The 26,459-nt window shown below is 36.0% G+C and overlaps 1 protein-coding gene and 1 long non-coding RNA gene across 6 annotated transcripts; one reads left to right on the top strand and one right to left on the bottom strand.

Moving 5' to 3' along the window:
- Positions 1-82: 82 nt before the first annotated feature.
- Positions 83-4,022, top strand: LOC147506275 (uncharacterized). Of its 5 annotated transcripts, none has more exons than XR_015220773.1 (4): positions 83-268; positions 870-972; positions 2,993-3,576; positions 3,663-4,022. It is a non-coding gene; the product is annotated as an uncharacterized LOC147506275 (long non-coding RNA). The 5 variants fall into 5 exon arrangements; XR_015220772.1 differs by having other exon boundaries at positions 870-3,260; positions 3,388-3,576; XR_015220774.1 differs by having other exon boundaries at positions 870-3,289; positions 3,388-3,576.
- Positions 4,023-14,728: 10,706 nt separating this feature from the next.
- LOC147506274 (uncharacterized) lies at positions 14,729-16,833 on the bottom strand. Its single transcript, XM_086605731.1, has 3 exons — positions 15,662-16,833; positions 15,338-15,577; positions 14,729-15,158 (listed from the first exon to the last, which is right to left on the bottom strand). The coding sequence occupies exons 1-3, from the start codon at positions 16,831-16,833 to the stop codon at positions 14,729-14,731; spliced, it is 1,842 nt and encodes a 613-aa protein (XP_086461857.1).
- Positions 16,834-26,459: the final 9,626 nt, after the last annotated feature.

The following is a 26,459-nucleotide window of genomic DNA, read 5'->3' as shown; positions in this document are numbered from 1 at the left end:
GAGCTTCTAGAGTAGGCATGCCACACTATAGATGTGGTGCGCAGCCTTCTCAGCCATACATAGAGCGAGGGTAAAACCGGAATATTAGCGAACAAGTTGCCCCAAAGAGGTTAACGAAACGAAAATTTTTAAAAATAAAATAGAAAGAAAATACACAAAAAATTCCGCTTTAGCGCTAGTTTCGTTTAGTCTTCTTACCCATTCTCAAATCCCTAATTCCAATCATCGAGTGTTATTGCCACATCAACCCACCGTCTGCTCGCAAAAGGTACTCTCTCATCTCTCCCTCTATCTCTTTTTAACCCAAATTCTTCATGAGCCAGTTGGTTTTTTTTTGTTTTGTGGCAATTAGTTAAACTTACTATTTCAGTCGATTTCTTTTAAAAACTATGAGTTTGATTGGGGATTGTTTGGTTTAAGATTTCATTTTGGTTTAAGCATTAGTTGGTTGTTGGGATTGGGGGTTTTAAGCATTAGTTGGTTGTTGGGATTGGGGGCTTGTTTATGTTATGTGTGCAAAATCTAGAATCGTAGGTCTATAGTCCTGTTTAGTCAGTTGGTTAGTTTCCTTCATTTTAGGCATTATCTCATAAGTAGGTTAGTGGTTAGTTATTAAGTAGCTAGTGTTATAAATTGTAGTGTATCTCATCTAATACAAATGGAGAGAAGTATATTATTGTAGTTTGCACTTGTGTGTGGATAAGGAGGTCAAAGGCTCCTCAATAAGCCTTAATGTTATGTGTTTTTGATACAATCACTTCTAGATTGTATCAGTTTCTAGTGGATATTTTGTGGTAGATGTTGGTTTGCGCGTTGATATAGAAACCCTATATCTTTGATTGATTGTTGGCCTTTGGTTTTAATAATAGCGATTCTAGAGTGCACTGGATTTAGGACTCTTGATTCAAGACTTTGTGGGCAGTACACACGCACCTTTTGCTGATAGGAGGGCCCAGAGATTCGAGAGTACAAGTACAACCTGCGTACTCTAGATTTTGCATTTTAATAATTGTTGTTTATTTCTTTTTTGGTTAATATTACTCATATGGTTTATTGTTTTTCCAAAATCTAGAAGCTTTATTGATCTATATTGTTTTCATCGAGAAAAGTAGAAAGGATTAAAAGTTACGTATAGCTTTTTTTTGTTTTTTCTTCCAGTTCTATCATCAGTTCATCACCAAATCACTATTGAGTATTAGTGAATATAACTCGAACATTACTTCTTCCAGTTCCTCAAATGAGTATGTCAAGTTGTGTATTTACTTTGAAGCAATCATGATCTAAACCAATTCATAGTCTTATCTAGTTATCTCCTTGTTTTGGTCTTCAGTAGGACAGAACAACGATTTAAACAAGTAGTGATAGCTTAGCATTATCTACTAGAAAAACCGAAAGAATGAGTGAACAAGCTGTCAAACAAGTTAACAAAAAAAACAAGAAAAAAAAAAGGTTTTCCACTTTAGCGCTACTTTCGTTCTCCCTTCGGTCAAACAAAAAATCCAACTGTTCACTTCAATTTCGACGGCATTCTCTGATCAATTTCACCCTGTGCATAGTAGAAGCTCTATAAAAATATCATCATCTCTTTCTTTCTTTTCTTTACACTCTCTTGTCTCAAATCCCTAATTCCAATCATCGAGTTTTAAGAGGGGTTCAACACGACAGGTATTAGATTTTTCTTATTTCTTATTGGTTTCAAGTTAGTTTGTTTTAAATCGACAGACCTAATTTTTTATTTCATTTGTTTTCAGTATTTCAATATAGTATATAGTATTTATTTGGGTTTCTTCTGAAGATCTGTGTATTTGATGTTTATATGCAAATTAATGTCATAATCTCAGTATAAACACAAGTTATAGGATAAATGGATTTGGACACACATTGAGAAGAAAGCAGTATCAATCAAGGTACATGGATTATTGGACTGCTTATATGCACAGGTTAAGGCACTAACTATGAGTGGATATAGAAAGGAAATGTTTAGGTTTATGGGATGTCAATTGGAAACATGTGTGCATGCTACATTTGTACTCTCCTTTTGGCTAATGGTAGATGCCTAGACGAAGGGGGATGGATAGGGCAGGGAATTGGGTTGGGTTTGACCCGAATCCGACCCAACCCGAATAGTTCGGGTTTGGGTCGATTTTTATATCCGTTTACTTATTCGTGTCGGATTCGGATTTGGGTTCGGATATATTTTTTGGGCTTTTTTTTAATTTTCAGTGTTATCCGATCGGGTTAGTCGGATATAATCGGGTTCGGGTCGGGTTCGGATTCGGATTCGGATATAGCCATATCCGACCCGATCCCTGCCCTAGGGATGGAGTCGTGGGATGACATTTCTGACAGAGAAACAGTGTTCTCAAATTATTTGTAATTGAAATTAGGAATGTAATGCGTGTTAGTAATTGAAATTGTCTCAGCAATGTTTGAATTAGCAAACTAACTTTGTACTAAAGGTTGAGTTGTTACGCTTTGATTTTTCAATTACTTTTATTAGCATTTCTAGCATGTGTTGGCTGTACTGATATGCAGGGCTAGGAGAGCCTAGATCCAGTACCTTGCCATGCAACACACCCTCACCTTTTGCTAGTGGAGGGCCTAGATGGCATGCATACCAATAAACCGGCATACTCTAGATTTTGTCTACTTTTATATTATTAGCAAACTAATAATATATGCATGTTTAGTAATAATTTTTGTTCGTTCTTTCTCGGTTCATACTTTTATCCATCATTCTTGTCATATTAGTTTATTTTACTTATCTTTAAATAATTTTGTTAGTTTTGTCTCAGTTCATAATTTTATTCATAATTGTTGTCATATTAGTTGATTACGTGTACATTAGTTGGTTTGGTCTTGTAAATACATATGAAGGTTGTTTGTCATTGTTAATCTGTTTCTATATCAGCTGGCATAAACATCCTGGATAAGGTTGGTCACGATCTCTTTGTGCCATTTGTTTAATAAAGCCTTTTTTTTTTTTTTTTAGTTTTTCTACTACTACTTTCCTCTATCCACAACACCAACGTACCACTTCTAGTTGTTTGCTCTTCCGCTCTCAGGTGTCAATTTAATAATTGATTTTGATATTAGTGAGTTAGATTTATTTATTTAATTTTACTAGGGTTTGATTTTTTTTTGTAAGTCAGAAAAGGATGGCCGAGGAAAACATAATCCCCCCCCCCCCCAATTTTTAAGATGTTATTGTCGTCTTGACTCGTCATGTTTACACGTATCAAGAAGCAACGACAATCCAGGTCAGTAGTACTACAACTGCCCCAATTGGGTGAGCCATTTTTGTTTATTGTTACTAATTTAAGTTATTGAAAAATTATATATTGGATTCTAATTGGTGATTTTAACATGTAATTTGGGTTATTTTAGAAGCCTGGGACGCTTAAATCTTCAAATAAATCCCAAAAATCAAGTTGTGATTTTTTCCTATGGGCCGACGAAGTTGTGTTATGTTCATGTGGAGGTGGTCTTTGTAAGGTATTTGGCGTGACTGGGAATGGAAAAAACAAAAAGCGGCGATATTGTATTTGTCCGAGATCAGTTGTGTATGACAGAATTGTAAGGAATAAATTGTGTATCATTTTTTTTTTCTTATTAAACATGTTTATCTAATTGGGTTGTAAACTTCCAACATTTAACTACAGGATCAATCAAAAGGTTGTGGGTTTGTCTATTAGGTTGATAGTAGAACACCAATCTCAGATCAAGGTTCTAGTTCTACTTCTAAAATATGTGAACAAGGGTCCAGTTCTACATCTGAAAGGCGTCTACGTATTCGAGAAGCGATCGATTGTATGGTACAGAACACCTTGGCTGCTGAACTTTGTGTTGCACAGGAAAGTGCTAGTGCGCATGCCACGACCTGTTACTGCAACTTCGTGATTTAGAATTGGACAAGTAATTAACTATTTGTTGTGTAATGTAATTAACTATACGTATTTGGTGGAATGTTTGTCATTGGATGACAATGACTTGTTATAATTGTGTGTCTTCGGATTACTAAATTGTTGGAATTATTTGTCTTTGGAATGCCATGACTTATTGGATTTATGTATTTGAATTACCATGTCTATAGATTTGTATGACAGGAAGCTTAGTTTAGGGGCGGCTACCCAAGTAGATACATTGATCTTTCTCATATGTTGCAGACAACGAATGACAGCCTATATGATATATTGTCTGTATCATCCTTACTTCGGCAGACCAAAGTGCTTGACCCCATCAAGTTTGACATGTTAAACTAGTATCAAGTTTGATAGGGTTAAATATCAAACTAGTTACTAGCTTATATAATATCAAGTTTAGAGTATTTAGTTCATGTTTGACATTGTCAAATACTTGTTAAATATCTGATATATCTTTGTTTTTAGGGTACACGATATATTACTCGAATTTGATATTTTGGTCATTGCCCCAAACTCTAAAGTTCCAAACAAAGGTAGCATAAACTAACTTTAATATTCAGTATAGTACAACATCTTATTTTATTCGAAAAAATAAATAGACAAATTTGACATCTATTTAGAATTTGATTAGATTTAGAAGTCTAGTTTCATTCCTTATTAATCACGTATGGCTTGGATATCTATATATATAAAGAGGTAATTGTAGTTTATTTCATTCAACACAAGAGCTTCTAGCTCAATTGGTTATGTACATATCTCCTCATAGGAGATAGAGGTTGCAAGTTCGAATCCCACCAAATGTTGGTTGGGATTTCTTTCTTGTGTAATTATGTGATGGGCCTTTGGGATAGGTGAGCCTTTGGGCTAGAGACTGGGTGCTGCTACAATGGGTGGACTGAGAAGCGAAAGCAAGTCTTCATGGACAAAGTGGAGGCGGTTGGGTCTACTCAAAATGGTGTATTGGCAAGAGCCTTCGGTCTAGGTTCCCTTTGGGGTTGATGAAGCTTCGGGCAATGTAAGCCCTCGGGCTTAGAGTCCTTCAATGTTCAACACTACAAACATCATTGAATTTGACTTTGAATTTGAATTTGAATTTCACATTCGAATTTGAATTTGACGTAGAATTTGAATATGACATTTGAATTTGATTTTTACTTTGATGTTGAATTTGAATTTCACTCTAAATGATAATGTCAGACCGCTCAAAATCACTCTAAACGATTTGGGCAAATCTCTCGGAGTCACTATAAACGACCGTTTGAGACTAATTCAAGTTGATCTAAACGACCCTGTTAGATCGTTTGGCTATATAGACAAGCGATCTAAGGAGGAGGTCGTTAAGGGCAATTTCGTCTGTGAACGATATGCGGGGATCGTTTTCTATGGTTATGTACAACATGGATGGGTTGTTAGGACCAAAATTAAAGCAAATTTACTATTTGATTTAGTTCATTTCATATCCAAACCAAATTCATATACACACATAACTTCAACTTCATATTCATATACATACAATCATATTCAAATTTAAACTCAAATTCACGTACAAAATTAAATCATATTTATATACATCAAACCATATTTCAACTCAAAGTCAGTGATTGAGACTAAATTCAAAATCAAATTATCAAATCTTCAAAACCGGCCTATTATAACTATATACTTTTCTCCCTCGAGTTCTACAATTCTTTTATTCAATCTTGTGTGTAAGAGGCAAGATGGTCAATTGTTGGGAATGGTGTATAAGAGATTCAAGGCTGGAAGTGCTCTCGAGGCATAGTGCATTAGTGTAGAGATTGCAGCTAGGCTATACAAGGACCTAAAGCTCCAACACATGCTGATTTTGGGAGACAACAAATACTTGATGCAGAAGCTAAGAGAGGAAAGAGCTGGAGCGAGATGGTAGTTTACAGAAATGATCATTAGGAGCTTTAAATTGTTTAAGACTGCTTCTGTAAACTCTAGTAACTCTATTTTTCTTTTCTGTTGGATTAGGAAAAGTGGTAATTTTTTAGCTCATTAGTTGTGTACAAATTTTGGATTATGTAAATGGGCTCTAAAGCATGCCGATATTGGTCCTCCACCTGTGTGGACCTATGAAGTTGTCAATCCTTTAAGAGCAGTTAAATACAGGGACCAAAATATCGAATTCGAGCAATATATTGTGCACTCCAAAAACTGATCGATATATATCGGATATATTGATATATTAATGGATATATATCTTTCTGTTGACCGGCTAAAATTTTGTTTTCTATGTCGATAAATTGGAAATATCATCGATTATATCATAAATATCGTTGATATATTAATAAAAATTGGTCAAAGTCAACAATTTATATCGGATATATAGTATATATTGGTCGATATATATCAATATATCAGAATTTGTGATATATATCGGGTAAAAATAAATCTATATTTGGTGGAGATATATCGAATATTTACATCTCGTGTACTAAAAAAAAAAGATATATATATCGACAATATTTCCGGAATCTCTACGCTATTTTGGGCCTTGGTTTATATATAAAAAATATGGATGGGTTATCACCAAAAAAAAAGAGCACAAAAGAAAGCGATAATAGAAAATTTCAAGAGTTTACTTACGAAATGTAACAAATCGAAAACTGCCATGGCATGTGCATTGCACGTGTATTTTGCCCCGGGTTTAAACCAAAATCTTACGGGACACGCTTCTATTTAGTCCAACCCCACTACAAAACTCACAATATATATTCCATGTTCATGTTTTCCAAATAACTTCATATTTGCCTGCGTTCCATCTTCTGAAACCAGTTAGAAGGTTGCAATATTCAAAAACAAAACTTCCATTAAGTCAAATTAAGTTCTTGAACAGAAATGGGTAAAAACAAAAGAGCAAGTGCAACTTTGGAGATGGGAAAGGGTGTCGTGGAGAGAATCCAAACGTGAGGATGAAGGTGTGTCCTAAAGTAGATAAATTACAGAAACCATCTGCTTCTAAATCTACCAAAGCACCCACTTATAAATCTCCAAAATCATCTCATCGGTCACAGGTAAAATCTTTTATAAACATGTTTTTTAAAACTTTAAAGATTTTGTTGCATATATGGGTTGAAATTTTAAATAAATTTTACAAAATCCAACTTGAAATGCCATGTTCTGGAAAGATATATATGTGTGTTTGGTCTGCGCAAAGGAATCAAATAGCATATGTTAGAGTGTTAGACCCATGCGTTATTTTCCTAACATTTCACAGCACATCCAAAAGGTGGTTCCAAATAAGAAATTTTGATTGGACTGCTCCACTATGCTCTACTTAGTTGACCTTCCGGGATTGCCAATGGGGCTATGGGCTTCCTTTTGAATATACAGAGAATTTAGGCCACTTATTTGACACACTCAATGCAAAATGTAGAAGTACATTGAACTCTGAAAAAGGCACGCAAACACGTAATTATTTGTATATCGTTGTTTGTGTTACATATCTTTTGCAAATCTTACTTAGCTTATTAAATATTGATTAGTATAGTGGCTAGCAAAGTATCAATCCTACTCTAAATAACTAGTTGATGATAATAGAAATTCCTAATCTAAATTAGTCTAATGGGTGCAAGTAAAAGATGTGGCTAAGTAATGATGAATATATAATTGATTTGATTTGAGATGTAAACTATGCATAAACTAAACTAAATTAAATATATAAATATGAATCAAGAGAAATAATATCTTGGGAGAGATGAATCCACCAAAATCATAGAATTAGTCTAATAGATCTATCTATCATGCTTAATATAAATCACCAATAGAAACTCACCATACCTACAAACCTTATGCTCATAACCATGATAATAATATGTGGCTTTCAACGTGCTTTCTAGCTTTCCATCAAATACTTCTTCAATCTCCAATGATATCTTCTATCTAACCAAATTGTACTTTAAGTGGCATTCAATATACAACTCTAGGTGCCATGGAAAATCCACATGTGGCATTAACCATACAACTAATTAAGGTGCCATAAAGAATCCAATCATTACACTATAACACTAAAAACTAGAAGAAAAGAATATAGGGTTTGTGGTATTTGGCTATACACAATCATGAATTACCATATGACCTTCTAACCTCCACAGAAGCATTAGATCAATGGATGAATAAGAAGAAACTCAATGAGGGATTTAAACTAAAACATGATAGAAGGAGAACTAAACTAAAACATACGAAAAAGGTTTCATCTCCCCTCCCAAGAGAAGGGAGATTAGCTCCTCATACTATGCGATGAACACAATATGAAAAGGAATAATCTTTATAACTATTAATGGTGAAAAGGTCTGAACTTTATTCTCTCTTAATTCTAGATCTAAGATGCAAATACTAAATTTCCTAGATCATGTAAACTGAGGTTTTTGTGCCTTATATATTGGCTTATATGCTCGTCTGGATAGAGATCCGAATCCTATATTTATTTGGTGTCAAACTCTCTGTAATATTTCTAGAAGCAATCTTGGAAAAGTTAAATTCGGTTGGACCAAAGTTGGACGTGACCCACTTTGCCCTGCAGTTATTTCCCCAAGCCGCAGCCTTTCGGCGACTTTTCGGTTTCCCTAATTCTTGTGAAACTCTGACTTCTTTTCCATGTTGACCTCCTATTCCTATGAAGTCGAAATTAAGGCTTTGAGATCAGATTTAAGACTCTTCTAACTCAATTATTATCCTCTTTTAGAGTCCCATTAGGTTGGCACTTATGGAGACAAATATGACATTTTTGCCCTAGACCTTTAGCTGTAATTCCCAGTGACTCCTTTTTTACTTGTTTGACTTCTTTTCCCTCCATATTTCATATTTAGGTTCTTTGACCTGCAAAAACTCAAATTGCATCATATTAGAATATTTAAATATAAAATGGAGACTAACATACACATAATTGGGGTTATAAATCATTACTTTTGAGCACTTATCAAACTCCCTTGAAAGGCATCCAGCAACTGGGTGTGCATGATTTTGATCACTCTCCCTTTTTGTGCCAGTCTTCTTTTTGAAAGGAAGGTTCATAGGCACTCAAACTTAATTGACAAGCAGAAAATACAATTTGCAATTTTGGGGCAAATTGTCACGCGGTAGTCACTCCTCACAAACCAGTAACAATTATACGTCTCGCCTTCTATTAATGGACTTAGCAGCCATGAAGATTTTGCTTTCGAGTGCTACCTAAAGAGAATCTTCCATGGTCCTTAAATGTCATATAGTTGATTCCTTGTGTTATACTGTTCATTTACTGTGTGTCCCAACATTCTACACCGATATCCTGTTATAATTATTTCGTGATTGTAAGCTTCTATTATACTTAGTTTGTTTATATTAGGATTTTATTCCCGTCTTTCTTTTGTCTTTGCATTCGTTTGATTTAATTATTGGTTTCATGCATTCTTATCGGCATTTGATTATTTTATGTTGCATCTTTATATGTTGTGCATGTCACAGAGCAAGCATGAGTTGTGTTAAATGCAACACGCTTGTAAGATTTTATTTGTGTTTTTTAGTCATCGATTTCTTATATGCTGTATGATGGATGATGCACCGTATATATTATGCCATGTTTATATATTATCTTATGTAGTATACAATGTTTTTACAAAACTATCCCATGTCTTATGTCTTCCATTACATTGTTCACAACAAATATCTTATATCAGGAACTGAGAAAGGACAAATCTAGAGGGAAAGACAAAGCAAATGAGCAAGAGGAAGAGCAAGAGCAAGAGCAAGAGGTAGTGAGGAACAAAAAGAGAAAGGTAGCTCCATTCCGGAGTGGAATGTCGTCTTTGGTGAAGCTTATGGGTGAACACTCTTTTAAAAGTGCAATCAAAGAGTGTCACTTGGAAGAGATGAAGAAAACCCCTTTCTTCCCACTGTTCAAATGTTGCTATGATTCGAAACTGATCGAGAAGATGGTTTCGAAGTCTAGTCAAGTCATCAAGACTATCATTGAAGCATTCAACGCAGAGGAAGGGTGTTTTGTAATACACAGAGTTAGTGTGCAACTAACTCCAGAGGATGTGAGCCTGACTTTTGGGCTACCAAAGCAGGGCAAGAATATTGTTGAAGTAGTAAGTAAACGAGACAAGAAGTTATTGAGTGGGGATGCACTTGATTTTAAAGTGAAATACTTCAACGCTAACATCATCACCACTTCTGAAATTCGGAGTGCACTAGAAGGAGTTGTGAAGAAAGAAGATAAGGAGTCAATAGCCAATTTTGCTAAGCTGATGGTGTTGTTTATGCTCAACTCCGTCTTCTTCACAAAATCAAATTTTAGTTTGGCTTCAGCATACGTGTACTATGTCTACAATTTCGAAGAAATGAATAAGGTGTCATGGGCAGCAACAATCTCTGACCACATGATGAAGCAGATTATAAAACACAGTGCTAAAAGCCCAATGAGCACTGCTACATGTGTGGTACAACTACTTGTAAGTATTTAACCTACTTTAGTGGTATTATAGGTTTTATTATTGAGTGATTGAATAATAACTGTGTTTTTTTTATTTCATTTTTTTCAATGATAGTACTGGTTCTGCGAGCATACGGTGGACTTCATCTCACCGATCAAGGATTATGAAACGCAATACCCTAGGTGCGCAAAGTGGGATCTGAGTGTGCTCAATCACAAGTTCCCACAAGTAGTAGGTGAGGGGCTGGACAAAAAGAGTAAAACAAAGGTAAGTTTTGTATTTGATAAGTTAGCACCTAAAGACGAGCATGTGAGTTGATAGCTTGAATTGTAAATTGTAAGTCAGTTTTCTAACCCACGCACTATATAAGGGATAAAGAGAGAGAGAGAGAGAGAAATAACTTTTTCTATGTGAGAAAGTTATAGTAAACTTTTCTAGGGTTTCCTTGAGAGAGAACAGAAGAGAGATTTGTGAGAGTATTTTTTGTGAGTGAGAGAGATCATTCCAAGTGAGTGAAGTGAGAGCACCTCTTTGTAATCCTCTTTCTTGTTCATCTAGTAAATAATTGATCTCGCTGTGTGGATGTAGACACATTGTCGAACCACGATTAATCCTCCTCTTGTGTGAGTAGGTTCTTTACATAGTCTCTACACTAGTTTAAGCTTGTTTGTTGATATTATTGATTGGGTTTAATGCTTGAGTTATTTGTTGGAACTTTTATCTTGTGTGAAAGATCACTCCTTTGGTGGTTAATCTAGTTGTAGTTGCACGTTTCTACAATCAGTCGCAACATAAATTATTATACCAATAATATGGTATATATCAATAAAATTATGGATTATATGTTAGTCATGATAAATAATGGGATGTAGTTGTGGAGTATGTAATTTGAACTTCTTAATTGAATTTAAGTGTCCTTTCAGGCTAAAATTCCCTTGAAAGTTAGTAAGGAGCTCAAAGATATCACCGATGATGAACAAATCCTTCTAACCCGATTGTATGAACCGAAAGAGACTGAGACTACATTAGAGATATGGAGGAGAAAACTGGTAAATCCCCGAGCTGAGAATGTGCGACTTTGGAAAAATTACCTTGAGCTGATTGAAGCAAAATGGAGCAAGGAATATGATTCTGGTCAAATAGGTGGGCACATGGAAGAGGGAGATTTGATGGATGATGATAGCCCTGGCACGAATACTCACGATGAATTCCCCAATACAAACTCCACACCAATGGAAGGATCCACCCAAATTGTGGTTAATTTGCAACTAAATGATAGTGACCCAATGATGGAAGAACTAGAAATTGAAGAGGAGAGGAAAGAAGATTATTTGGGTGAAACAGGTGCGAATGTGGGAGATGGAGGTTGGATGGATCATGACAGCCCCAACTTCGATACTCCCACAGATGAATCTCGTGCTAAATGTCTCAGTACATACTCGATTCCAGTGGAAGTACCCACCGAAATTGTGGATTATCTACGACAAGGAGGTGCCTCAGTGATAGAAGAACCACAACTTCAAGAGGAGGGGCGACAACATCTTCAAAAAGCAGAAGGTCACCCAATTACGATGGAAGAACCTCTTATTCGGGAGGAAATGCAGAAGCGAAAAGTCACAATTAGCTCGTCTACAATGGTGAAAAGAGTGAAGGGGGAGGATAGGTAGCAAGAAAGAAAAGAGAAAAGTGATAAATATTTTTTGTTCTATACAAGAAAATGAAAAGGAGACCATAGATAGAGAAGAAGAGGCAAGGGAGAAAACCAAATCTGTAATTAATGAAGGTATGTTGCACAACCCGCACTAATATAGATATATCTAATCATATGAAACTAAGATGGGGAAGTGTAATTGCCTTGTCTGGAAATGCTCGGACTTGGTAGAAGTTGGAATATGGGGTTAGATAAGGATGGATATTTGATATGTATGTGGGTGGTTAGTGAGATCTTGGGGGTGTTCTAACATCGGTCTATCGTAGTAGAGCATTGTCCAATGCATTGATGTATTTATCAATGGTTGGATGGAAGAATAACTAGGAAAACTGAAATAGTAGACCACTTGAGCATGTTAAGTTTTATGTTTTTTATTTCCTTGAGCGTGGTATATCTAGGAAAACTACAAAATGAGCCTGCCTTAGAAGTTTAAGGTGTCTCATGACAGATTTGTTAGTCTAGTTGTCCTTGTATGCTGAAGCTTAAGATGTCTTTGTAGGCAACACATCAGATGTCTAAAACAACAATATAGAGACATATAAATGTTAGTTGCAGGAGGCATATGTAGCAGTATGACTGGTGCTTACCAGCTATAACTTGTTTTGGCTCTACTATCATATTAGCATCTATTTTTTCCTTCAAACATGTCCCCTCTCCCATGTTTGCTTGAACTATATATTCCATTTCAGTTTGTGCTCTTGCAGCTAAATATGGATCTTAAACATTGGTATTCATATTAAGATTCAAATTGATTGCTTGCTAATCTTCTGCACCACCTAAGCTTTGGAAAAAATTACATATTTGCTTTATTCATTCTACTAGGTGTTTATATATTTTGCAGTCAAATATCACGTCGATGATTTACTTTTACTTTGATTCTTATATATAATTTATCCATGTGTTGCTTACTTGGTTACCTTGTATATGGGTGCATTTACTAGCTATTTTATATCAAGTTATAGTTGAGTGTCACTACCTCTTTTCAATTGCAGAACTCAAGTTTGTCGGTGTGTTAATGATGTGGTGTTAATGATGGGAGCTAGGACCAATAGAAAGATCAACTGTACCTAAATTACCTACTAGTGGTGCACATGGTGTTGGTCCTACATCTATTCATGATCTTAATATACCTTATGAGCCCACATAAGAGTACGAAACACCCACTGCCGAGATGCTCTATCCACCAGTAACGACCTTAAAGTTAATTTTATTTATGAGTTTTTAGTTAGTTTTAGGTTGTTGATTGGGAATTTGGGTTTTGGATTTTGGATTTTAGATGCCGTTACAGACTCTAATGCAAACACCGTTACCAGGGATGGCTCATACGCCTTTACTTGGAACGGTACAGACGTCGTTGCCAGGAAGTGGGGAGAATTCGATGTATCAGCTTCCCACACCTAGTGATTATATATAGTAGTGGACATGAGAGTGTTACTCCGAATGAGCTGAAACCTCGAATGCCTAGTCCGTATATGGAAGTTTTTAAAGCTATATTGATGTGGGATTTTTTGTTAGTAGTTTCTAGCATTGACCATTAAGATTTGAAATTCATTTATTGTTTGTGAAGCAAACACCTTCTCCTTGGATGAACCAAAGGCCTCTTAGAGTAGACGTTAATGTCAGTGAGTTTAGTGGCATTGGCTAAGGATAGAGACATATTTTGGGCTAAGGATAGAGACATATTTCGATGAGACATATTTCGGGAGTAGCGACCAGGCCATTCACTCAGAAAAAGATCTAGGGTAACTCATAGTTGATATTGCATCACCTTGGGGGTGCTATCATTACTGGGATTCATGAGTTGGATAATTGTAGATTCCGTGGGATTCAATGAATGTGTCACTGCTGCTGTCACTAGCAGCCGAAGGTAACAAAGGTAATAAAGTGCTTTAGAATACCTAAATGTTGATATCACGGAATATGGAAATAGTACTAGCAATGACATAATTTTATAACGCAAATGACACAATTTGTCTGGTTTGCATAATCATAATTTTGTAACACGAATGACAGAGAAGCATGACATGGTAGTGGGTGGTACGATTCAACTATTGGATAATCAATTGATACCGATGTTAGTTATCATACTTAATGGCTTATTAAGAGTTGTTTGCCCTTTTTGGTTTCTGTTGAATGCTAAGAGTTCATTATTGGAAATAGGGCCATGCTTATACATTGCACCCACTCATTGTTGACATTAATCATCCTCAATAGCATCTATGCAGCAACATATATCTCATTGTCTTCCTCATGTGAAAAATCCAACGGTGGCCTTAAGGTATTTTGCTTAATTTGTCTCAGATGAAACATGCTATTTCTTTTTGATAACTTATGTTTTTAGGGTACCCAAGCCGTCACCATTCTATTCATTAAGTTTAGATTTGCAATTTTTTTTTTGTTTGGCTCTTATCAATTTTAGGTTTGCGTCCTTCATTTATATATTTTTTTGAGTGGAAGTGTAAACTACATTGGATATCACATATATTATGAATTGTCGGGCAATGGGTAGAATTTGTTATCCTATTTAGTTCATGCTACGATCTATTCAGTGTCCTTGCTTTAATGTGATAAATCCTCATCTCTATTACAAGACCTTAAATTAGCTTATCAATCTGCAGATCCCATAAAGGGTTCAAAGTTTCAAACGAGCTGTAGGTTCAAAGTTGTGTGCACTTAGCCCAATCACACTTGAACAAAATAGTCTTGTAGTCTTCACGATAATTTAGTTGAACAATGTTTGTTAGAACGCCATAGTAATCTGCATCTTCATCAATTAGATTTTTATCCTTAGAACTAGAACGGAAAGTTGTAGGGCAACTTGTGGTAACACCGCTGTTTTGGTTCCTTTTATTTTTCTGATAGTCTTTGGTGATGAAGAGAAACCCATTGACACAATACTTATGGTACTTTGTAGCAAAGCGTGTAGGTCCCCTAACTAAATCCTTGAAGTGATCATCAGTGGATTCGAGGAACTCCTGCTGTTTTGTTAACCATGTGATGAAATCATCAGAACACAATGCCACCCTAGTGTGCCCAGTCCTCCTCCTTGCACTTGTTCTATTGTCCTCAATGAAGCTAGTGTACTTCCTAAATGATTTTTGAAGTAATAAAGTCAGTTAGGATTATGTATATAATTTAGATTGTGTAAATTTTCTAACAACTTTAATACGACGTGATATACTTATGTGTGCCATCTGTCATAACTGGGATGACTTCTTAGTACCCATTGGCGTGCTTGTTCATACTCCACACCTTCCAATAAATACTTTGCACTTGGGCCAAGTGGCCCACCCTCATTGGCAGTATGGTTGTCGTCTACACTATCCAAAAAATCTGGTAAAACATTCGGTTCATTTTCAGCCATCCTATCAAGTTTATCTAAAAGACCACCTCCTCCTTTATATCCAGCACAATACATTAGTGTCTCCTCCTTCAAGTAACGCTCTGCAATACACCCTTCCGGGCGCGCTTTGTTGGTAACATAATCCTTGAAATATTTCATGTACCTTAAAAAGTATTTTAGAAGCAATAGAATCTTAAAAATGATAAAATAAATAAATAAAATTAGTAACAAAAATCAGGCTACGTACCTTTCAAAACAATACATCCACCTAAAGAAAACAGGCCCACAAAGGCGAGCCTCATGAGCTAAGTGAATAGGAAGATGCATCATAGTAACAAACAATGATGGTGGGCAGATTCTCTCCAGCGCGCACAATGCCTTGACCATACCCCTTTCCAGTACATCAAGTGTTTCAATCTCTACTTTCTTCGAACACAAAACACTAAAGAAAGTACAAATGGTAGTAATAATTGTTCGAGTTTCTTTTCTGTTACCATCTCTATAAGCATGCTGTATTAATACCGGCAGCAAATGTTGCATTAGAATATGATAGTCATGTGACTTCATTTGTCTCAAATCCATTGAATCTCCTTTGACAATATTAGACCAGTTACCACTAAACCCAACAGGTACACTAAGATTGCGCAAGGTTTGGATGAACAACTTCTTCTCCTCCTTTCGAAGCCAAAAGATACCTTGAGGCATAACCTGTTTCCCGCCAAGCTTAGTCACCCAATATTTCTTCTTTCTCTTCATGCGCTTTAAATCTTTGCGTGCATTGACATCATCTTTAGTTTTCCCTTTCGTATTCAACATCAAAGTAAGAAGAATTTCACATACATTTTTTTCAATATGCATGACATCAAGGTTATGACGGACGAGAATGTGTTTCCAATACTTGAGCTTAAAGAAGATAGATCGCTTTGAAAACCACAAATTTCCTTTATTCCCTTCCTTATTCTTGCCGAGCTTCCCAAATTGATGGTTTTTCAAACTCTTAGTCATTCTCTTAACTTCAACTCCAGTCAACCTTATTGGTTGCTCACCTTCTTCCTTTGTCTTATCATAGGTACTTTCTCTTGTATCATTTCTAGCCTCGGATCTCAATGGAAGCCACCGTCTACTTCTCATATACACATGCTTACTTCCATGGTGAAGTCTTATAGAAGCAGTTTTCGGACCACAAGGAGGGCAAGCGAATTTTCCCTTAGTTCTACAACCAGAGATATTCCCATAAGCTGGAAAATCATGGATTGTCCACAATAAAATGGCACGCATATGGAACTCTTCACCTTTGAATGCATCTTTAACCATCACCCCATCACGCCACAATTCTTGGAGTTCTTTAACCAACGGCTGCAAATAAACGTCAATATCATTACCTGGTTGCTTTGGACCCTCAATGAGAGTTGAAAGCATGGTGAATTGAGACTTCATGCATAGCCAAGGCGGGAGGTTATAGTTCACAAGCATAACAGGCCATGAACTGTGTTGCGCTCCAAAGTTGCCATAAGGAGTAAAACCATTAGTGGCTAGTCCCAAGCGAACATTCCGTGGCTCTATAGAGAAGTCTGGATATTTTAAATTGACTTACTTCCACACTGCTGAGTCAACAGGATGCCTCATCGTGCCAGGCTTTGATTCTCCAGTAGAATGCCACCTCATCTCCTTTGCCACCCAAGGCACACTATACAATCGCTTCAACCTTTTCGTAAGTGGAAAGTATCGCAAGACCTTAGTAGGCACCCTGGTTCGCTTCCTCAAATCCTCAATGGTTGGAGTTTTGTATCTAGAAACTCCACAAGTAGGGCAGGTAACCTTAAATTCATTCTTTTCCCAATACAAGATGCAGTCGTTTCTACATGCATCAATCTTTTTGCATTTCAGTTTCAAGTCTTTAATCATCTTATCTGCCCTGTAGTTATTCTCTGGTATCTTGTTACCAGCAGGCAACACCATGCGGAGTAGTTGAAGCAATACGGTAAAACTCTTATCACTCCACCCATTTGTGTACTTCAGGTTAAGGAGTTTCACAACAAATCTAAGAACACTGAAGTCACATCCAGGATATAATTCAGTCATTGCTTCCACGAGTTAGCATTAAAAGCAACACCGTCTACGACTTCTTCCCCCTCTGTACAACCTCCTGGATCATCTCCAAGAAAAGTGTCCAAGTTGTCAAGACTAAACTCTTGAGCAATGGTGTGGAAAGCAGCATTCATGCCAACCACATGCACGTTCTCTTGAAATCCAGGCCCTCTTTCATTGTGTTGTTCTTCCACTTCTTTCTCACCATGCAAGAACCACATTTTATATGTCTTGTCAAACCCATAGCTAAAACAGTGTAGGGCAACATTATCGTGACTCATTGCTGCACCTTGGTTTCGACACTTTCGACAAGAACATGGTATGACATTCTTGTTAACGTGGTGTTCCGAGGCAAAGGTTACAAACTCTGTAACACCTCTTATAAAACGCGGATGCCGGAAATCGTCTAGATCAATCCAACTCTTATCTATCAAGCACGTTGACTCCATGATGTACTTCTAAGAGATAAGAAAGAATGAATGAAACTCAGAACAAGAAAAATAGCTAAATAGTTATGTAGAGGCATACACTAACTAGGCCAAGGAGTTACAATGCTAACTCTAAGCATACACTGACTTCAACCTAACTCTACGCATACACTAACCTAATATTCATTACCAAAGTTAGATGAAACTAGAGTCGAAAACATATATTCATGCATCTTATATAATCAGCAATACATACACAAACATATTGGTGTTGTAATAAGAAAGACATCAATCCTACAATGCTAGTAGGACATTTCTATTTGAAAAATCAATTTATTTTTCAAAGAGTAAAAAAGGTAGAATAGTTGAACTTTGTTAACTAGATTGCTCTCAAACTACCTTAGAATTTTTTTTACAGAACCAAACACAATGTGGCAATTTTATTTTGATACATCATCCTCATTTGACTAACACATTTGATTAAAGCATTACTCAAATAATAATAAGATGAGTTGCTTTAAACCAAATCAAAGTCAGTAGCCTTTGATTTGAAGGTATGATACTAGTATGTTACATATGATACTAGTCTCCATACACCTCTTCTGTTCGAATATTTTTTCGGCATTGAAGGTATATAATACTAGTCTGCTACAATTACTTCTACAATTGTAAAGCTATATAAACACGACATTTCTAATTCCACAAAATGCATTACCACTAGTATAAAGCCCGCTTAACTATCGTGTTTCATCAAACAATGTTGAAAATAAAAACACTATACTCACATTAGGAACTAAAAAATAGAATATGGGGAAAAAGAAAAATGCATTCTTACAATTGCTTATATATCAAATGGAGCTTTCAGAATTCGTATAAGAGACAAAAAAAAAAGATAGCCAGTGCATATCTATAGAATACTAAACTTTCACCGACACTAAAATATATAATACACACTTACAGAAAGCAAAGAAAAACAGCCAAGGAACATGTTTGTCATCCAAAGCAATTTAAACAAGAAGATCATACATTATGTAAGAAGCCCTTTGTCGAAACACAAATCAAATTGGACAAACTTACCAGAAATTATGGCGACAGACGAATATTCTCAGAGCTGAAATTAATCAAACACAAGTTTTAATAAAACAGCTAGAAAAGAAATCATGTTTCACTTATTGAACACAAGTTTTAAATAAATAACTAAAGTTTTCATCTTTTAAAAGCCAGTGTTCAAACGAGTAGTAGTGGCAGTGGAGGAGGAGATGCGTGGTGGCAGAGAGATGAGGTGGTGGCTTTGAGTGAAGGAAAGTGAATATTTTTTTAGGATTAAACATGCAAAAACTAGAAAACGGTGAGAATGAGGCTGAGATTCAAACAAATCAACTATATATTCAAACATTGAAATTACCTGTTCAGTTGAGAGAAGGGTCGGTCTGCAATGAAATTCAAGAGGTAATGGTCCGGCGTGCTTCGGCCTATTGCGAATGAAGGAAAAGCTGAAAACTCGGCAGTTTTAGAGTCGGGTTTATTATTTTAATTTTAGGGGTTTAATTTTTCATGAAATTTTAGAGCGTGGGAAGTGAATTCTTTGCCGCCTGATAATTGAATAGATATGCCGACGGTTAAGAAGTACGGCCATATTTTGGTGTCCGTTGGAAACAAACAATGGTTAAAGCCAGTCGAACTAGCCGATAGCTAAAAACTCTCGGGCAACCGTCGGACAGAACAAAACAATTGGAATACCTCTAGGACGGATGGCCAACTAATACCCGACGGATAAAAGGCGTTGGTAACTTCCTATGGTTATAAACCGTCGGGTAATCTTTCTGAAGTCTGTCGGGTAAAGTCGTTTTTTTGGTAGTGTCTGCTATTCCGGGTAACTTGGTTTGGAGAGAAGGAGTTCATTTGTTGCCCAATTAGAAAAAGTTATGTGATGCAACCTTAACTTCATCCTGATAACTTTGTGATCAACATGCTTTCTATGGCTCTCTTGATACCATTTTTCGGTATATTTCTCTTTTATCCATTTTTTCCCTTTGTGTGAGTACTTTCCTCTTAGGTTTTGTTGTTAATTACTTCTTAGTATATGGAGCAAAAGGGTGGAACCAACAAATGATGGGGTTATCTGACTATTGTTCTAATACCATTAATAGCGATATGTTTTTCTGTGAACATATTTATAACCTTGATGAAGTTTTAGGGAGAATTGAGATTTTGGTGTGAAGTTACAAATTTAGTTACAAATTTCAAATTTGTAACTAGATTATATAAGTCAAAACATATCAAGCCATGTGCAAAAAACATAATCTTAATAATTATGTGATTTTTATTGCATAATCTCAATACAACGAGATTAGAACGTGGTTAACTGTATGTCAACAAAAATTTGATAACCACATATTCTCAATAACAATAATCGATGTATAATCTCAATACGTAGTTATCTCAACCAATTATTAAAGGCCTAAGTCAAATAATTATCTTAGTCAAATACATAATTATCTTAGATAAACAATCTTGCTCTTAATCTCTTAACCAATTATTGTTCAGAGATTATTTCTACATAATCTCAATACTCAAATGAGATATTTCTAGCTGTAAATATCTGACTTAGGCCCTAGATTCCAAGTATCATGGATTTTTTTAGCTTATTACAGGCTGGCAGGGGAATGTATTACAAATTCATAGATTCTATGAGCCCAAGATTTAAGATGATCAAGTTATAGGAAGACTACATTGATTAGCTATTTGTATTTATAGATGAAGCTAGACATAGATTTAAGAGGATCCGAAGCACACATACATGCCCAGCCCAAAATGTTAACCTGCAAAGATACCAAGTTCTCTGACGAATAATAATGTAGTAAGAAGTATGTGCTCTAGGAGATGCATACAACTAATATATAGAAGAAAAACACAGAAAGCTCTATAGGAGCATTAGGCAGAACCTTAGTCCTCATATGGGGCATACTACATAGGTATGATTCATCTGCATAGATATCATCTATGAGCGCATTTGCGATGATGAATTTTTTTGCAGTAGATGTCCTTTGACTTGGCAGGATTATTTGATTACTCTGCATTGCCTGACTTTCTCTTCTAGGTAATCTGTTCTTGGCTTCACTCGATTTTACATTTTGTCTTTATATTTCAGTAGCAAAAAAGGTGCAAGATCCTTTGCACGAACCCTTTAGTAAGAATTTAGAAGAAAATATGTATTCAACTGAAAGAAGTTCAATTTTTATGTTAGAAGCGAAGATCCTGTACTTTGAAGTGGATATTGAAGTGATCTCCATTTGCCAAGTGCCAAACAAATGTGGCAATGGGAAATGTTGTGGTAAGTTACTGAGATCAGTATGGACAATGGTGTTAAGTGACTCACATAGTTGCATGTGCAACAGAAATATGGTCTTCTACAAAATTCAACCTACATACTGAGTTTCAAGTCAACTCACAGTGAGTGATTCACATTAGCGAAAAGCTGAAAAGGCATTTCCCTTGGATTGCTAATATTATATAGAGTGAAATGCAAATTACCCTACTATATATGCTAAGGTCACTCAATTTTCACTAAAAAGTGTTTGACTAAGCAACATTTTGGCTTACACTCTTTTATTTTTCTTAATACATTTTTTTATTATTATTATTTAGATCTTCATGTGTACTATTTTTGTTCCTTTTTTAAGGTTTGACTAGGTAATGTGTTCTTGATGTTGCAAAGAGCTATGGTTTCTCATGTCAATGTAAAAAGTGAATTTCTGGCGTTTGTTTGCATGTTGTTCATTTGGGCCCTTTGTAGAATTTCTGTCTTAAATTGATTCCGATTTTAGTTCAAGACTTGAATTATTTATGAGTTTCACGTTAACTCTGCCGGATTATCAACCCAAAAAACTTTTTGTTTCTTATAGCTACTCAAAAGGAAGCAGCAACTACATACGACGTGATAGCAATCGAGTACATCAACAAGTCATAATGCAACAAGTTTGGATAAAAGCATAAGTGCAATTTTCTTACAATTTAAATCACTTACTATGAAATTTCATTATCTCTAATATATGGATTTATACAAATCTCTTCCTGCTTTGCCAGTGACAACATTTGTTGTATTCAACAAAGAACTTTCCTGTGATATCAAAGACATGTTCCGATTAAATGTTTGGTTATTTTGCATCTGTATATGTACATGGCATTAAGCTTTCTCTTATGTGTTCTTTATTGTCTACTCCATATCTGATATTATGCATCTGTAAATATGTATGATGTTTTGCTTTTTTCCGTTTTGTTCACTGGAGAAGCATCAGAACTTTTTTTTAAGCTATTTTAAGAGTTATGCATATCTATTTTAAGTCGATAATATGAATACATGCATCGCACGTCCATGATGCTAGATCTCTTATTATATGAGCAAATAACCAATACGGTGTAGAAATATATATGTATACACAGTATATGAGCAAATGTTTTACTGCTTAAGTTTAGACACTTGGTCTATTTGTTGTTTTACTAAATACTATTCCAAAACCATTTACTACGAATAGGCAGAATTGCTATTTTCCTTAGACGGCCTGTTTTATATATCTTATGGAAACCTTTCTAACAAAAGGTAAGTATAATATTGAACCTTTCATTTGAATATTGGAGTAGCTGTATGGGTTCCCTTTCTTAATGTAAATACGCTTTGGTTGTTGATAAGCACCCAAAACTGTAATATTAAACCCCGAAAGACATAGCATTTTGATCGATTATGTGTTTAATAATCATGTAATAATTATATTTTTGTACTTTTACAGGTTTTCGCATTTAACATGAATATAATGATAAAACATGCATCGAAGTACGGGAATATTAGAATATTTGAAGTTCCCCACTCAACCCCAGTGAAGCCCAACAAAGCCTGACTAGAGCCAAAATTTCCAAAAGAACAAAACCAGTGCAGAATGGGTCCACATATAAAGAAGCAACAAACTTCCGAAGCTCACATCTGATAAATTTGGATGCCGACGTTGGCTAGTGAATTGCCGAGGCGACCCGTGGCTTAATTTAACTCTATGCAAAAAGACGAAAAAGTTGTAAAATGCCAAAAATCAGCCCATCGATGGACACACTAAGTGGACCCACTCTGCGGGCCCAAAAGGCATGACGAGTCAGCATAGGTAGGTGGCAAGTGATGGTCACAATTTTGTGCCACCTTGCAATGGGAAAGACACGTACCAATTCAAAGTTTGAATTGAATTAGGCTAAAAGACAAAACCAAACATATAATTTGGTTTGATATGGAGCAAAAAGACAAAAGCTAAAATAAAACTAGGTAAAGCCAAAACTTTGTATTTCAAAGTTTTGAATCTCTCAATTCAACAAAAGGGCCGACCCAATTAAAAGCTTTACGAGAGACCAGCCTATATATATGTAAGGGGGGTCTTCATTATTCGGCCTTCAGCATTTTTATGCTTTAGCTTATGCATTAGTTAGTCTTCATTCCAGTACTTTAATTTCCGTCCTTTTCATTTCAGAAGCTTAAATACTGTAAGTCATTTCTTCTTAATAACAGTCATTTCTTTTCAAGTTTAATTCCTATCCTGCATTTATTTATTTAATGTATACAACAAGTTTAATTATTCCTGCAATGACCATGAGCTAATCCCCCCCCCCCTCAGGGGGAGGGTTATGCTGGTCGTGTGAGAATCCAGATTGACTCTTTAATATTCTAGAATCACTGCTTAGGAATTAGGTATAGATTAGACATCCGGTCCTAAAATGACTGAGACTGTACAGATTTGGAGTGTTGATGCTCCAGAACAGTCTCGCGAGAGACCCAAAATGTCTCGCGACGACTCTGCGTGTCGAATGACTCTCAATTTGTCCAGCTGATGTAGAATCGAGCCAGGAGCTGAAATGATATTCCAGAGATGAAATATTAGTTCAACTTCTTATCTAGTGCGATGCGACTTAGAGATGTGCGTGTTTCGCTAGGGATCAATACTCGACGTCGTCTCGGGTTTGTCAATGAACTTGAGACGAGTTAGAGCTGTAGTGATGTGGTAATATAAACTGTTAAAAAATGATTCTTGCATGAGTATGATTAACCCTCTCCTTGTTTCTCTATCTTTGTTTATTTACATCGAAATCACCGTTAGTAATTTATATTATTTACATTACCGTTAATTTAATTAAACCAACAAAAAACCTAAAATCCTACTCACTAAAAGTTGTAATCCCAGTTGTGAACCTTGCCGAGTCCTAAGGTTTGGACGATCCCTGACTCGACCTATCCTACCAAACCAACGTAAGTAAGGTAACTTGACTAAACGGACAACTATATGGACTTTGGACTTTGGTCTTCGGACTTCGGACTTTGGACTGTGAACTTCGGACTTAAGTAAAAGAATAAAAACCAAAGAAACGTACAATTAACATTTTATCAGTTGTCACTAATTTCTCTCACCTTATTGGTCTTTGGTTTTGTAGAACAAGAAATATCTTTGGGAAATATTTGAAGTAGTGCCAATCACGCGGTGGTTAAGATTTGTTTTAGGTACAATTCTTATGTTATTATGCAAATAGACTTATTCTAGCACTAATGAAGGTTGACCATATATGAATTTCTCACTCTCTTTTCTTTTCTTTTTCCCCAGGATTCCTCTGTTTGGTGAATTCATATGCTAGAATGTTGTCATGGCTGAACGTTTTATTGAAGCAGGTAGCACGTACGTATCTACTTTCACATGTCCTTCCTATAAGCTTTAGGAGATCACCCAGTATAGGCGTCCAAAGGCCGGGTAAATGTTTATACTAGGTATACTAATAAAGAGAAATCAATTAGAAAATAAAAAAAGTTAGAAAAAGAAGAATAGTAAGTTGGAGAAAGATAGGAATGATATTTCAGTCTTCAATCACTCTGTTTCTAGGGATTTTTTACATATGCCCACTGCTATATGGAAATTTCAAGTAGATGATAGCACTTAACTCATGAAATATAAAACACAATCTACTAGCTGCTATTGACATTAGTAGTGGAGAGATATGCTTGTCTCTTAACCGCTTTGATAAAGTTGACTTCTCCTACCACAAGGTCCTGACAATTTTCAAATCCACCCAAGGGAGATGACCAACCTTCAGTTGCATTAGTCTTTACCCATCTGTCTGATCTCTATTATAAGCTAGGCAGGCTCCGAGAGTCTAACTCTTACTGTGAGAGCACCTTAAGAATATATGCAAAACCTGTGTCAGGAACCATAGTAGAGAAGAGTTCCCCCTGGGACGATGGAAATATCTGCCATAGTTGAAGATGTGGATGAACCTAAGTAAGCACTAAAACTTCTTCAGAGGGTAATGAAATTGCTGGAAGACACACCTGGTCAGGGAAATACGACTGCAAGAATAGAAGCACAGAGATGGGTGTGATGCTTTACATGGTTGCCAGGTTGGAAGACACAGGAAGGCTTGGTGCTCTTTTGAGATTGTTGTAGCAAAACTTAGAGCTAGTGGAGAGAGAAAATCAGCCTTCTTTGGTGTTGTAGTGATCTCGTCTGGTTAATAGGTTTATCACACTGCGCCTTCCATGCATTGAATTTATTGATGGTGGTACATACATTGAAATTATTGAGGGTATGTGTTGATCACTATGATACATTTGGATAGAGTGTGTTGTCAATTGGAGAATGAACAAAAATCTAGCTATCACTATGGTATATTTGAATAAAATGTGTTGTCAATTGGAGAGTGGACCAAAATTTAGCTATCACATGTGACCTTACCTTGCATATTCCGTTTTACTCTTCTTTTAACGTTGGTTGCTTTTGCAACCGCTAAAGAACTCACCATAAAGATACGATTCTGCCCACCTCGTTCGTTTCTTCTGTACCTTTATCACCCATGTGTTATGACTAACTTCGTATTTTTCCACTAGCTGTCTCCACCTTTCTTCAAACTCTCCCCGAGAACGTTTTATAAACATAATAGAGCTAAACTCTGTTGCAAATCCAAGGATTTTGACATTGGTGATGCAATTTTTCAATACATGCCAAGAGCACAGCCGGTGTTTCGAATCTAGAAGAATAGATTTCAAAGCTTTACGAATCGCTAGGTCGATCACCATCAGTAATGACTGATTTAGGGTGTTCACTACACATTGCGTCAATAAATAATTTCAATGCCCACTTATAAGCGTCGTTGCACTCACTTATGATCAAAGCAAAACCAAAAATTATAGTCTGTAGGTGGTTGTTGATTCCAGCAAACACAACAATCGACATTTGGTACTGATTGCTCCTGTACGTTGAATCAAACAACAACACATCACCAAAGTTACAGTAATCCAGGCGGAAGGTGGAATCCGCCCAAAATATCCCAGCCAACTGCCCACTCACATTTAACTCATAGTTGTAATGAAATAAAGGATATAATTTCACTTTGTCCTCCATAATTAGCGTCGCCATCAATACAGTGACTTCTCCTCTCTTTTCCCATTTTTTATACAAGTCTTTTTTTCGTAAAACCAACATTAAGGAAACCTTCAGCTATATGTGCAAAGTG

The sequence above is a fragment of the Coptis chinensis genome, chromosome 4 (genome assembly GCF_015680905.1).
Source record: "Coptis chinensis isolate HL-2020 chromosome 4, ASM1568090v1, whole genome shotgun sequence".
NCBI lineage: Eukaryota > Viridiplantae > Streptophyta > Magnoliopsida > Ranunculales > Ranunculaceae > Coptis > Coptis chinensis.
The sequence above is the reverse complement of the archived record's forward strand: the minus strand, read 5'-3'. Positions and strand labels throughout refer to the sequence as shown.